Source organism: Theobroma cacao, chromosome 1, assembly GCF_053813885.1.
Source record: "Theobroma cacao isolate CCN51 chromosome 1, ASM5381388v1, whole genome shotgun sequence".
NCBI classification, from domain to species: Eukaryota; Viridiplantae; Streptophyta; class Magnoliopsida; order Malvales; family Malvaceae; genus Theobroma; species Theobroma cacao.
The window spans coordinates 9,503,935-9,518,316 of NC_142639.1; the positions used below are offsets into that span (position 1 = coordinate 9,503,935).

At 33.0% G+C, this 14,382-nt stretch overlaps 2 protein-coding genes and 1 long non-coding RNA gene across 4 annotated transcripts; 2 read left to right on the forward strand and 1 right to left on the reverse strand.

Moving 5' to 3' along the window:
* The first annotated feature begins 6,708 nt into the window (after window positions 1–6,708).
* On the forward strand, window positions 6,709–10,865 carry LOC18612117 (transcription elongation factor B polypeptide). The gene is made up of 8 exons (XM_007048726.3): window positions 6,709–6,931; window positions 7,391–7,600; window positions 7,693–7,830; window positions 7,976–8,054; window positions 9,522–9,590; window positions 9,731–9,806; window positions 10,432–10,488; window positions 10,579–10,865. The coding sequence occupies exons 2-8, from the start codon at window positions 7,397–7,399 to the stop codon at window positions 10,667–10,669; spliced, it is 714 nt and encodes a 237-aa protein (XP_007048788.2). The 5' UTR covers window positions 6,709–6,931; window positions 7,391–7,396; the 3' UTR covers window positions 10,670–10,865.
* A 1,396-nt stretch (window positions 10,866–12,261) lies between these two features.
* On the reverse strand, window positions 12,262–13,584 carry LOC18612118 (uncharacterized). 2 transcript variants are annotated; one of them, XM_088804075.1, is made up of 3 exons: window positions 12,948–13,584; window positions 12,738–12,843; window positions 12,262–12,564 (listed from the first exon to the last, which is right to left on the reverse strand). In XM_088804075.1, exons 1-3 carry the CDS (start codon window positions 13,278–13,280, stop codon window positions 12,515–12,517), a joined length of 489 nt encoding a protein of 162 aa, XP_088660201.1. In that variant the 5' UTR covers window positions 13,281–13,584; the 3' UTR covers window positions 12,262–12,514. The 2 variants fall into 2 exon arrangements, with proteins under 2 accessions (XP_088660201.1, XP_007048790.3); XM_007048728.3 differs by having other exon boundaries at window positions 12,262–12,843; window positions 12,948–13,582.
* On the forward strand, window positions 13,487–14,276 carry LOC148764514 (uncharacterized). Its single transcript, XR_016024831.1, has 2 exons — window positions 13,487–13,624; window positions 13,724–14,276. It is a non-coding gene; the product is annotated as an uncharacterized LOC148764514 (long non-coding RNA).
* Window positions 14,277–14,382: the final 106 nt, after the last annotated feature.

Here is a 14,382-nt window from a genome sequence, read left to right on the forward strand (position 1 = left end):
CAAAGCGGGAAAAGCAAAGCTTCTTTGACAATGTAGCTTGATAGCCAAAATGAACATTAGCACCCTGTGGGAAAATCCTGAGCAATCTGGAGACTCAAAAAGAGAGTAAGGTAGAAAGCAAAGCAACCACCACCACCGAAAGAAGGAAGCCAGGTGAAAACCCACAGCCTTGGCCTCTTCAAAGGAGTTCCCCCTGCGCCTGCAACGTAAATTGCGCGTTAAGACCATCCTTTCCCTCCCCCTTCTCTACTAGGTGACCAGTCACCACACTAAAGCGTCCCCCTATGCTTCTGCCTCACCATTGACAAATGAGAAGCCCCTTGCCTCACCCAACCCTCAACCCCTCCCTATAACAGAACCACAACTCTCCTCAACTAACATTCGAAGAACACCACCCTTCGTCATCCCTTCCACCTTTTTGAGGGACACAATCGGTCATCTTGCCAACCCTTTCATGGGTTGCATTGAGGTCTTGATTTCACTTCTAAATCTCTTTTACAACTTGGGATGGTTTTGAGGTTTTTATTTTTATTTTTTGTGTTTGGCTTTATTGTTTTGGATTCTTGTTTTGGTAGCTGCTTTTTCCTTTATTAATGATAATCTTCTCCGCTTTTCAAAAAAAAACTTGTAGCAAACATTTGCAAAATTTGTGGGTAGAATTGGCACGGAATTAAAAATTGGATTCACCTACAAAATGGCCACGGAGTTCACTAGTTGGTAGCGGCGGAGCCTAGTGTGTTTATGGCCAAAATTTTTAAAATGTTGTTTTAGATAGTTGATTTTGGTCATTACCTATTTTTTAAAGAATTGTTTTATCGCATAATGTTGTAAAGAGAATAATGAGAACAACTATAGCAAGTGAAGCATTACTTCATAAAGAACAATTATAACAAGTAAAACACTACTTCACATTGAACAACTACGCCGCACAAGATAACCACTTTATACTGGTAGTAGTGGAAGCAATCCGTAATAAATGTGGGTTCATAGGTTATTTTCATTTTAAAATGTTTCGAAAAGTTTGATTTGGTGGCTCACATATGAAGATAGTTAAGATGTCTTCCTCTTCACCTTTTTCCTGAAGTATAAATGTTTCTCCCTCTTACTTTATTCTCATATACTTATTCACATACACCATCTTCTCTTGTACTGAAGTACAATTATTTCTCTCTCTTATCTTATTCTCGTGTACCTGTTCACATACATCCTCTTCTCTTATACCTATTCAAGTACATTTTTTTTTTTTAACTTATTCTTATATAGCTTTTCATGTATATTTCTTCTCTCTTACCTTCTACTTAAGAATAAGTCTTATTACACCCAATTACTTCAATAGTTATTTGATGAGTTTTTAACCGTTACTCATTATATATAATAAAATGATCACTTTCATATCCACATAATAGGTTATGGTAACATTATTCATATTAAAACTCTTCATAATAATGTTATTTATTATGCACATTAAAACCTATTTTTAAATAATTATCATTTTTTGCACTATAAATAGAGCTTTCACATTCATTTGAGAGGCTCTTTTTTTCTAGAGATATAACATTTTCACTTAGAGCTTCCCTTTTTAACTTTTCTCTCTAACACTCTTCTACTTCTCAACTTCACTCTATCATAGCCTATTCTCTATCTACTTCAAGATCTTCCCCTTCAATCATCCCTCCACCACTTTCTTACTTGCTTGCTGAGTTTTCTCTCCCTTTCACAAATTGTATATATAATTAATTTTTTACCTTTTTTTAAAAATATATATGTTGTCTCAATGACTATTCAAAAATTTTTAACTCTTATTCTTCTTTGTTTTTGACCCTTTTGTTGTTGATTAGCTCTTTCCCTACCAGTTGGCTCCTCCTAACCGCCATAGGGCTGGCTTGGTGTGGGAAGGCCAACGGTTTTCCTAAAACTCCAAACCAAGCGATCCGCGTCCAGCATCAATATATACTCTAAAAGTAGTTTGCTGCACCCGACCATGCAACCCCTTGGGATCTAATCTCATAGCCTCCAACGGTATTTTTGAGAAATGACGTGGCACTTGAAACCTTTGTAACTTTTGCTCCATTTTTGCCCAATTGAACTCGTCTAAGCTCGAAATATTTGCAGGTTGAGCATGATAAGCGGAAGCAGCTGTTTTTCTCAATTCCTCTGCAATCTCATGGTTATGGTTGGTGCGAACTTTACACATAGCAGTACCAATTAGTGAAAAGAAGACCAATATTAAGAATTGGCAGTGCATGTTTGTGGAAAAGCAAAACTATAAAAAAAAAAAAAAAAACGTTGGAGCACTGGTAAAATAACCTTTAGAGAACAATTTATAGAAACAGAATTCTAGTTTTTTTTTTTTCTTTCTGAAGAATTCTAGTTAAGTTAATATCTGATACTAAAGTATATAGTTGATAACAAGTCAAATTATATCAGGTGACTGAGAAGAATATATTCAAACAAAGTCAACTTCTAACTTGTTTTGCTTTCAATTGACCAATTTACATTTTCTCACAAATATAGATTTACTTATCCAATGTAAAATTAGATCTAAATGTTTAATTTCATCCTATATTCATATAAATCATGCAAATCTACAAATAATTTTATAAAATACAAAACTAGGTTACATAAATATATATAAATATAAAATATAAAAAAGGACTAATATACTTTATTATATTATTAATACAATTTAAAAGATAAATAATATTTTCCTTGCGTTTTTTTCTTATAAATATGGACAGAATATATATATATATATATATATATATATATATATATATAAGTAAATTATTGGTAGTAAATTATTGGTATATATAGATGAGTAAAAATTGGTAATATATGGAAAATTAATGGATATATAAGCAAATCAATAGTATATTAATCTGTTAATACTGTTCCAGATAGGTAATATTGTTATATATGTAGGGGGTGATCAGATGAGTAGTGAGGGAAGGAGACACCGGGGCAGTAAATAGGCTTGCTGATTTTTATGCTTGCTGCAAATTGAGAAGACTTTTCTATATATTTTGTAGGCTTGAGAGGTGGAGAGTTTTGATGCTAGATTGTGACATGAGAATTATTAGGATTGGACAGCTCTGATCAAGTGGTTCTGCGGATTTGGTGACCGTCCTCCTCCATGAGTGGGTGATTGTTTTTTCAGCTGGCTTGGTCCTTGAAGGTTTCGCGCAAAGGGATGTTGATCGGGTCTTTTTGGCTACGGTCTTCTTATTATGGATCCATATTTGTGAACACTTCTGGCTTGGTTGAATGGATTGACCTTGATTTCTGAGTGCTGGAGCCATGTTCTACATTTAGTTTAAATGTATAAGTTGATGTCATGGGGCCACTAGCGCTAGGTGCGGCATATTTACTTTCGTCATCGATAGACACTCTACTTATTTTCTCTAAAGTGTTTGGAGTGAAATTGAATTAAAGTCGAATTTATTCACATATTACTTATTACAAGATTATTATTTTTTTTAAAAAAAAGTTAATTTGATGAAATGCGTAACATCACCGTTTATAAGTCAATCAAGATTCTTTTACTTACTCGATGTGAGATTTTTAAAATTTTATTTAATTTCTTTTCAAAATGATAAGCGTGACATTAATATGTTGTTATTGCCTGTTTTGATTTTGTGGAGTGTTGGTAATTAGCTGGAGTGATGTTCCTTTCGACTGCATGTCCTTTTGGTGCAGCAAGAACTTATTGTGATGCACATTTAGGCTGGAATTTTGATTTGTTACTATGGATATATGGATAAGCTGAAATGACAGCTCCTTGAATTGTTGGGATGCCTTATCTTTTTACTTTGAGGCAGAATGCTTGTTGACGCAGATTAAGATGAATTCTTTGTTTTAGTGTCACGCCCAGTTTTTGTAATAGGGATGCTTAGCTACGGTTCATATTTGCCTGTAATGTTTTTGATGTAGTTTAATAGGATTTGAGAGATGTCATGGTTTTTTGAGTGATATTGTACTTTGTAATTTTACAATTTTTAAATTCGAATCAAACACTATATCACAAAAAGTCTTTTGATAAATTAATTTTTTTTATATAAATTAACAAGAGATTTGAAGTGATATATGACTGATTAAGACTAATAGAATTGCTTTTCAAAAAACACTAGTGTTATGCATATAACGTAAAAGTGACATAGTTAAATTGCCAGGGTTTGGTCGTTCTTTGTAGCAAAATATGGTTGAAGAGCTTGACACCTTCAAATTCTCCAGGGTTGAGCCCAAGATAGCAGCCACACAGATGTTGGTGTGTGTGTATATATATATATTTTCATCCACATCTCCGGTCCATCACATAGTAGCCTTCCCTTGGCTTCAGTTCCTTGAGCCAATTTTCCCCAGTATAAATGCATGTGTATGGATCTAAAACTCATAGGTAATTAATAAATTAACAAGCCCTATTGATTGATATTATCAAATAGGGCATTTAAAGTGAATTTTTTAGATAATTAATTAGTGTTATAATATACCAAAAATTTGAAGGCTAAATTATCAGGTGAATTTTGAATCCAAGTACTTATATGAATAAAATATTAATAAAGCACATATATGCCAAGATTAATTACTTGAATTAATTTATGTATAACAATAATGTTTTGTCCAAAATATAATAATAATAAAGCATTAATTTAAGGTCTATCAGTTTGGTAGGTGTCATTGAAAACATTGTGCTGTATAAATTACTTTATCAAATCCTTAATCATATTCAGAGTTATTTCTTGGATATCTCATATGGAAACTATATAAAACAAGGAAAAAAAATAGAATATAATTTGTTCAAGAAATATTTGAAAAAGAAAAAGTCGTAAAATTGGTACTGAATGTTGACTCCTGTGCCAATGTTGGGCTTATCAAAAGGTTTTCCTCGAACCATACGCTTGTTCTGCCACTTTCCCTAGAAGGCCAAGCCCACAGGTCCCGCCCACCGCTTCCGAATCACCCAAGGGCAACAGGTGAAGAAATTTAAGCAAGAAAAAAGAATTGTGCGAGATATGAGAGTTTTAATTGTTCTAATTCTACACAGGTGCATTTTGCACACATGTTTTATTCTTGATATGATATCTTGCTACTATCCTAACCACTATTGTTGTATCTTGCTTTATGTTATTCAAGTATAGTACTTATGTTCTGCTTAATGTTGTTCTTATCTGACATGCTTGGTGATCAGTCACTCTGTTGTTCAATGTCTGTTAGTGCTTTTGTTACTACTCTAGTTTGCAGCTTGATGTTCTCTGGATATGCTTGTGCTTCTGTTGCAATATCAGCTTGATGTTCTTGTGCTTCTGCTACTATATCAGCCAGCCAATCTGCATCTGAGTATGCATATAGGATTAAAGGCTTTTGAGATAACAGTTCGAATTCTAAAAATAATGTTGTTTTTAATATATCTTAGAAAAAAATAATAAAACAAATAAAAGTACAATTAACATACCCTTCTAATGCTTCCATCAATGATGTATAGGATAATTTTCTTTAAATAAGATTTTTTTTAAAGTAGAAAACTCTCCTTAATTAAGTTCGTCCAATTATGCCATTTCATACATTTCGCTAGAAAGAAAATAAAAACTTTAATTTTTTTTTTGAAATATTTGAATAAGGAATAAAGAGGAGTATTCAAATAATTTTGAAGCTTATTAATTCTCTTAATGAAGAGTTACAATCATTGAATTAAATCTTGATACTTTATAAGATTCATGAAAAGTGATTTTAACTTATAAGACAGAGAATAGAGTTAAAATAATTAAATTTATTTTTTTTATTAAGATGGTTCAGAAGTTTGATATAAAAGGTTTTTTAAAGTTTAAAGGCTTATATGACTAATTGATTATGATTTTCTAAATAGGTTGCCTGGTTTTGTGATAAATTTGTAACTTATTCAATCAGGAGAAAAATATTATATTATTTATATTTTTCTTTCTTTACAAATATTAGTTTATGACATATAATTATAAAATTATGATATACTATTTTGAAAACTCTTCAACTATTTATGAAAAGATAAATAAATTTTTATTCTTTTGTTACGTTCAATCAAATTTATGTAACGATAACTAAATCATCATTAATCAAATATTTATTATTTTCATAACCATTGACATGAATGATGAAAATATTATGTAATCATATTATTATGTTACATAAATATACTATGTTACCATCTACTATGACATTTAATGTGCCATATTGCTATGGTTGATATATCAATGTTGATATAGTAATTCTTTTGATTACAAATATAAAATTTTTATATTAATTTTAAATAAATAATATAATATAATAGATGTAATAAAATCTAACAATGATAATAATATTACAATATCAGTACTAGATTGTACTACTATATTTTACTTATAATAATATATAAAAATCTATTCTATTTCCGTGATTGTTATTGTGTTTCAAAATATTTATAGTATCAATTAATATTTTAATTATTTATTTTTCTATATTACATTCTTATATATTTGTAATTCAAAATATTTTTATAATTCATTATAAAAGTATAGTAAAAAGAGGAAGGAAGATTATGGTGAAAGGGAATGTTGAAGAGAAAAACTCTAATCCATATATATAAAATAAAATTTGGAAGTTTGTTTTTAAATTTATTATATATTTTTCTAACGATAAAGAAATAAAAAAAAACCTTTTTTAAAAAACCAACAGTAGCAAGCCGTGCGCCCTCGGCGTACGTTAGCGGATAAGGTAGAGGAAATATATGAATACGCATAGAACAGCCCGACTCGTCATCATCATCGAGTCGGCGCATGTTAGCATAAGAATCAGAATTTCTTTTCTGGTCGTGAAGCATGTTTGCTTCTTCAGAATTGTGATTAACATAGAAATCCGTTGATCGATCTCTTCTCCGACTACTTTCGGTTCATCGAATCCCTTCCTCCTCCAATCGAATCAATCGGTCAGCTCTTTTCACCTTAATTTATGGATCCAATCTACTGTCCAAATTAATCCTATGATCTTTTTTATTTTAATTATTGTTTTGAATATTGTCAATATGATGTTGATATAGCTATTTATCTTTAATTTTTTTGATTCGTTATTATGTTACATAATATGTTTTTTTGGATAAATTAAAAAGGGGAATCGATTTTCTTTTCTTTATTTTTATTTTTATTTTTGTTTTTATTTTTTTAAACGATGAAAGTTATGATGTTACAGTTTTAAAGAAATTCTAGATCAACTAAATGAGCGAATTGTTGACTTTTTTTAGACAACTAATATGATCATAATTGTAATTGATTGCTTTCTATCTGCAAATCCAAGACTAACCATTTGGAGCAACTAACAAACAAGTAGAGCTATGATATAAACATAGATATTGACTATATTGCATCTTTTTTAAAAAAAAAAATTCTAGAGCAATATGTATGTGGAGAAGAGATCGAGAAACATAGTGGATATGAGCAATGTAAGGAAACCTCCTTCATTGGTAGACCTTTGCATTAGGACAGCAATAGATAACGTAAGATACCTTGGGGATGTTGGCGAGACAGATTCACATCTTCTTGAACGTATTCTACCGCATTGTACAATGGATCAGTTAATACATGTTGAGAAGAGTACAAAAGTAAGTTGACTTTCATAGTTTGTGCTACAATATATATATATTTGGCTTTGATTATATTTATTTTAAACGGATTGATTGATTGATTGTTGTAGGGAAGGGATCTCAGTCCAGTAACTGATAAACTGTGGAAGAATTTCTATGAGCTGCAGTTTGGTCGTGCGAGTACAAATCTTGTAATTGAGAGGATGAAGCTCAAGAAAGTTTCATTTAGATGGAGACAGTTGTATGAGGTGATCCTTTAACTTTCTTTCATTGCATGCCATCTTCTCTGATAGCTAGGTCGTTGGTGGAATTTGAGGATCCAGCAATGTGTCTTTTCTTAGAGATATGCACACTGTTAGACTTCCCTACTAAAGTTGCATGATTTATTTGTAGGCAAAATTGAAGGACGTTCAGGAGGCTGAGAACAAAGCAATTGATCGGCTTAAGCAACTATACAAGAAAGAAGATGCTAGTATGCTCCTTATTTCCAAATTGTTAATAAAAATATAATCCATGGTTTTGACATGATGCTTGCTTGCTGCATGGTTTTGATTTTATCTCTTAGACATTTGTAATTACTGGTTTGGTTTGCATTTAGGGGTCATTACCCGTGAAATGGTGCCCCAAGCTTTATCTTGCAAGCACTCAAGTCTTTCGAAAGAGGCCACTTCATTCAAAAAGTGCTGAAGGTTGGAACTATTTCTTGATTACTGTTCCTAGGAGCCTGCATCAAGCCAAACTTGCACTGAGAAGTGGCCTTGTGCAGTCCTACATACTTGGGCTAATAGATTGGAGAGTATTAGAGAGTCTGATTTGTGGTAGTCGAGTATATATTTCTATTAAAATATTAAAGTATTGAATGACTAATAAACCCTTGACCTAAGACAGATTTGAGAGCGAGAGGTAATTGATTGGAGAGAACTAAATAGTCTTCCTTGTGGTAGTCTCCTATGTGTTTATGTTAGAATATTAAAATGACTTATATACGCTTTACTCTAATTACTCTATTATAAATGTTCAGATTTTATTTTTTTGGCTTGCAATAGGATTTTTTTCTTTACTATTATTTGCAGTATCCTAAATCTGACAAATTGTGGGCCTTTTCCATTGAACATTTTAAGTTATTGAGCTATATTAGGATATTCATACTTTACTAGTGTGTCTCAAGGAATCTGATTCATATTAATGAATAGGCCACCAAACAAGTACTATGTCCCATTCTTAAATCTCTCTCAATATCCCATCCCCTGCAGGATTGGCAGACTTGGCTCCATTTTCTAGTTATGCGCACTGCTAAAGGCATTTAGTACTTGCACAATTCATCAGATGGCTGATGATGTCTATTTGCCTTAAGTTACCATTAGGTGTAAAAAAGGGGATGAAACCCACCATACTAGGCTAGTAAAACCAATTTCACTTTGATCAATCGAATGTTTCCTTTTCTTATGCTTCAAAACTTTGAAATGGAAGGAAAGCTCCTTAGATGGCGTGGAAGTTGAATTGACAGAATTTGTAGATGTTTTCGGTTGTTGGCCTATTATTTTCTTCAATCAAATAATTTTGATGAATAAAATTCTTTAATTTATATGAGGTCCACTAAGATTTTCCCTGTGGTATTGTATAAATAAGTATTCATTTTTATCATGGCTGTGGTGTCATTTGAGTAATTCTGTAGATGTCTTCAGACATGAATTGAAAATGAAGATGTGTGAGTTATATAAGAGAACCATTCATGTAGATACACCAATAAAATGAATTTGTTGCAAGGGAGCTCTTGCTACATCATCTGCTCTTCCCTAGATTATAGTTCCACAAATTGCAGACAAGAAAAATAATTTGGTTGCCTGCCTCTTGTCTGTCTTGGCTGTAAATTATTTTAGTTCAGCTCTTATGCTCTGTGCAGGATCAAAATTTCTTACCTTGATTTCAATTTTAATAGGAAAACAAAGCCGGCAGGTTCAGCTTTGCACAAAGGTTCCGCCTTCAAGCAAAAGAAGCTTTTTCGCTGGTATATATAGCCATGTTGTTTGATCTAATCCATTGGTCTCTTATTGGAATATATGCAACTTTGATCTTTGCGGCTGTTAATTGAAGAAGGTATTTCATGATTTGATGGTTTTATTTATAAAATCTTAATACTTCTTCTAGGAAGTGGACCTGGCTACAATCTCTCCTATGTCAAGAGCAACATAATGAAGAAGGCGAAGATAGATCTTATGAATAGGTAATCTTTCCTTTTCTAATATTCTAAAAAACCTTGGAGAAAGGGAAAAAGATTGCTGCAAATATAGCAGATAAGGAAAATCTTCCTACTTCCTCCAAATGTTAGTAAGATTGGAGTTTATTTTTCTTATTTTATAAGAACATGTTTTATAGCCACCTGGAATTTGAGTGGCGATATTGATTATGTTATGGCATTAATGCTCTAGCAGCTAAAATCATGAGTTGGAATTCATGAAAATGCCTTTAACCGATAATTTATGATTGTGATGGTACAATTCTTGATCATGTTCCTTTTTTTCCCCTGATTGTTCCCTTTTCTGGTTGATGGATAAGTGCCTTAATAAAAAAGTCATAGTCGTATCTGAGACATCCAAAGACAGTCTAGCTTTTCCTATAGTTTTTAAAATTGAAATTCTTGGTTGTATTGGGACAAAGTGGCTCAATTGCTGTTAAACATACACGATAATAACAACTATGCAAATGCTGCTATCAGTCCTAAGATTTTGAACTTGTACAATGCTTGATTATGCTCTATGCCTAGAATGATTGGGATTAAGGTTTACTTCATCAAGTTGGATATTTGTGGAAATTAATTATTTCTATCTTCTCCTTCTATCTTTAAACAGTCAAGAAGTGAAAAATCTTGCAGCCATGAAGAAAAAGGCAGTGCAGACTCATCATAGGTAATATTCTAACCTGTACATTATTCAATTTAAATAAAATAGCCATCCATTGATCTGAGTCCATCATTACATTGGCTTCTTGAAACACAGGGGTACCACCATAACAAAGTCAAGTGGGTTATGTGGAAAGAATTCTGCTTCAAGTTCAAAGCTTGCCAAACCTTTAGACAGAAGATTTTAGAAGCATGTTTTTGAACATTTAAAATGCGCAGTCCCAAAAAGGTTCAAGTGCGCTCCTCTCCTTTCTGTTTTCTTTTCTTTCTCTCCCTTTTTTTTTTTTTGTTTTTCCCTTGTAATATTTGGAAAGTAAAAATAGATGCATATGTAATTTGATAAATTTTATTTTCAATAATGTAATTATTTTCTAAGGTTTGCAATTTCTATATCTTGTCATATAATCATACCCAAAGGACTTGTTGCCTTTACACAAAGGTCATTCACGAAGAACAACTAGGACTCATCATGGTCAAATTTTCAAGAATCTCAGTCACTGGTCAAACAGAAAAGATATTGAAATTAATGTTGATACCTTTATTCTAAAGGTGTCAATTAGTGTAGGGTAAAAATCAAAGTCTATTTCAGTAGCTTAACTTCAACTTGGGGCTAAGAATGACAGTGTACTTTTATGGTGTTACGGTAGAGGGGCATAGGATTGAAAATCAAATACTGAAGAAATAAGTGTTGAGTTTTAGTGAATACCAACTTTACATTTACAGAAGCTATTTATGTGCTGTAGAAATTTAAGAATTGAATATGATAAGACTGTCAAGCACACACATATTTATAGCTTCGAAAAGTGGTTCAGACCACTTTATTATTGCTTCAGGTATTATAGTTGCTTAATGCTGTTAATATTTTCTCACATAAAATATTTAATTAATTGGTTTCCAACAGGAATAACCAAACAAACAGGGAAAAATAAGCTCTTTGAAAAAAATTAAGTTTCAATGCTTTCCATCATTACCAAACAACACTTCAGTAAGAATGATTTTACATGTGAGCAAAGTCAGTTATTAGTTTAGTTATGCTTGGGTTTAGGAGATGTTTAGAGCTTCTTAGTGGACTGAATCAGAAACAATAAGTTTTTTGAAAAATACAGCACGGTAAAGCCCCTCAGATGGAAGTACTGTAGAATGTAAGAAAACATGAAGGTGCATACAGCTTGCAGCTTTGGTTTCTCTCAGGCAGAGATCAAGAAAGTGCAAGGACAGCTGTTGCTTAGAATATTGGACTTCTTTTTGTGGTCTAATCAGCTATGGTGTCTTCTTCTGCTAAATTTATGGAACTTTTCTTATGGGTTCTACTCCCTTTTGCACTATATGTATAGTTAGTTTCAACCTAATTTTAACTTAGTGTTGCCCTCTCCTATGTAGTCAATGCCCAGAGTTCAGAAGAACTTCATATATCAGGGTAAAGTCATTAACATATATTCTGTTTTAGTTTCTTAGCCATCCTTTGTGGATGGTGGGTAAGCGTTGCTGATCTCATTTGATAGAACACATGACACACAAAAGGGAATGCTATGTCAGCATCCTAATTCATTAGTTTGCTTCCTGAAACATGGTAAAACCCTACCACAATTCATAAGCGGTGGGCTGCTGCAGTCATTTAAGATGTGAAAATAGAAATCACTAAGTAGAAGGTTTATTTGCACTGTCATTAAATAGTATATACCCTTGCTTTATATTTGCATTGACAGTGGTATATAATCTGTAAAATTTGAATTAATATCTGAGAAAATTTCAAATAACCACAACGAAATGAACAGTTGGCTTAAAGAAGTCACTGTTGTCTGTGATACTGGTACCATGTAATTGAAATAAACTTCAAAAAGAGAACATTTAGTCTAAATTTTTACCAGTACATGAAAATTTACATAGAGCAGGAAAATCATCCTCTTGAGTGACAAGTTGGTCTGATCTAATTCTAATCTGTATGGTCTGTCTCTATGTCTTGTTTCCTGCATGTAATTGAACAGGCTAAACACGCAGCAAAGACAACTGGGAAAATATTTAATTTGATAGGGTTATTCTCGTGTTGCTTGAAATAATTGTACTCCACTGTCGAGAAAATGCACTGAAACACAGCACAAATAAATCCAAAAGTTTCAGCAAAGTTACTGAATATTGCTTTGTGAGGAAATGTATAACAAAACCTTCCTGGCCGAGTCCATGAAACTATTTCCTTTCGACTTTTATAAATAAGCTCACCAATGCAGATAAGCAAAGCTGACAAAGATGTTAACAAACCAATTAGCGCATAATGTGGCTGACGTGGAGAAGAAAGTTGATCACAGGCTGCTGTCAAAGTCTCCAGAACCAGGTTGGTGATTACAAAGCCCCACTTAGAAGCAGCCTGAAGAACAGAGTTAGTCTCAAGGTCGGATTGAAAAGATGAAGGAATAAAAAAAAAAAAAAAAAAAAGAGAATGTTGCAAATGAATAAGGGGGAGCTTCTTACCCTTGTAAAGCAGCCGTTTATTGTTTTATTAGGCGTGCCTTGGTCATTAACAACAGTTAAAACAATATGCTGTGTTGGAGGAGGAGGTGATGCAATGGGGTTTGAGTGGAAAGAGTCCTCCATGGAAGGAGTGTGATTTACACGACTGATGGTCTCATCTTGCATAGTTAGCAGATCAACTGTATTTTCGTCTTCCGTGGGAAGTAGGTGATTATACTCACTCTTGAGACCAAGTAGATTAATTATCAAATCCTCCCAGATCTCCTGCCTCATATCGTTGCTACCGGCCTTAGATTCACTTCCTGGCTCGTATTCTTGCTGAGGCTGCTCCATACACTTGTGCTTCAGATCATCATCATAATCTATTATAAATACTTCATCCCCCGCATCTTTTTTGGGTATGGGGATTCTGGTATGCTGTCTTCCGATGTTCAAATTTCCTCCCTTCCTTTCTCCCTTTCTCACTCACAAAAGGGGGGAAAAGGTTGTTCACTGGTTCTTTGTTATCGGCAGGGAAGTTTGTTCATTCACAATAATAGGTCAGAAAGTTTATGCTATGAATCTTTAGACTCATGATTTCCAGGTAGATTTTAACTTGGCAGAAGCTTATTTAGTGTCAAAAATGGCTGCGACGAAATGTCAACGCCCAGCCTGACCTGGAGCCATAATAATCAAAGGTACTGTTTTTATTTCTCACTTTCCACCCTTGAATAGTAAATTATTCACTTTTAAACGTACCCTTTTCTCACCTTTTCTTGGCACTTCCATTTCTGCAGCTATTTCTTTGTGGTAAATCTTAATCTCATCGGAAATTTTGACACTTGGTAGAAGCTTAAGGAAGGTTAATTTCGGTTACACAAAAGAAATGTTGGAAAATTTCAGTTGAACAGAAATTTCTTTTTCTTGCTCTATCTATCACAGGCTGATTTGCTTGCTAATGTTCTTGCCAAACCAAATTTTCAGTAATCTTTTAGCATTCCACAAAGCCGTTGATAGGTTCTAATGATATGCTATTTGTTCAATTAGTATGACGACAAAATTGGCCCGATAATAACAATCACAAGTCCGTAATGAATTGACGAAGATAGAAGTTCAGGGACCACTTTGAATCTTTTCCTGCATAGCAGAAAAGTCTTGTCTCAAATTGCAGAGATTTAGTCTCTGAGTTGGCTCAAACCTGCATTGGATGTTCGTTCCCAAGAAGTTAAGAGTATATTTCTCTCAAGTGTATATTGTAAACTCGATTAAGTATATAAAATTGTTTGTATGCACACCAAGCTGAAAAATATATACTTTCAACTGCGAACAAAAAACAAATAAATTGTACCACTCCCCCTTTCTCATTCCTTATTTCCTAGTTTCTAATTTTAATCGTAGATTTGTGATTGAAAATAATAAAACAAGGATATGCAAGTGAAATGAGGGGGTGTATAAA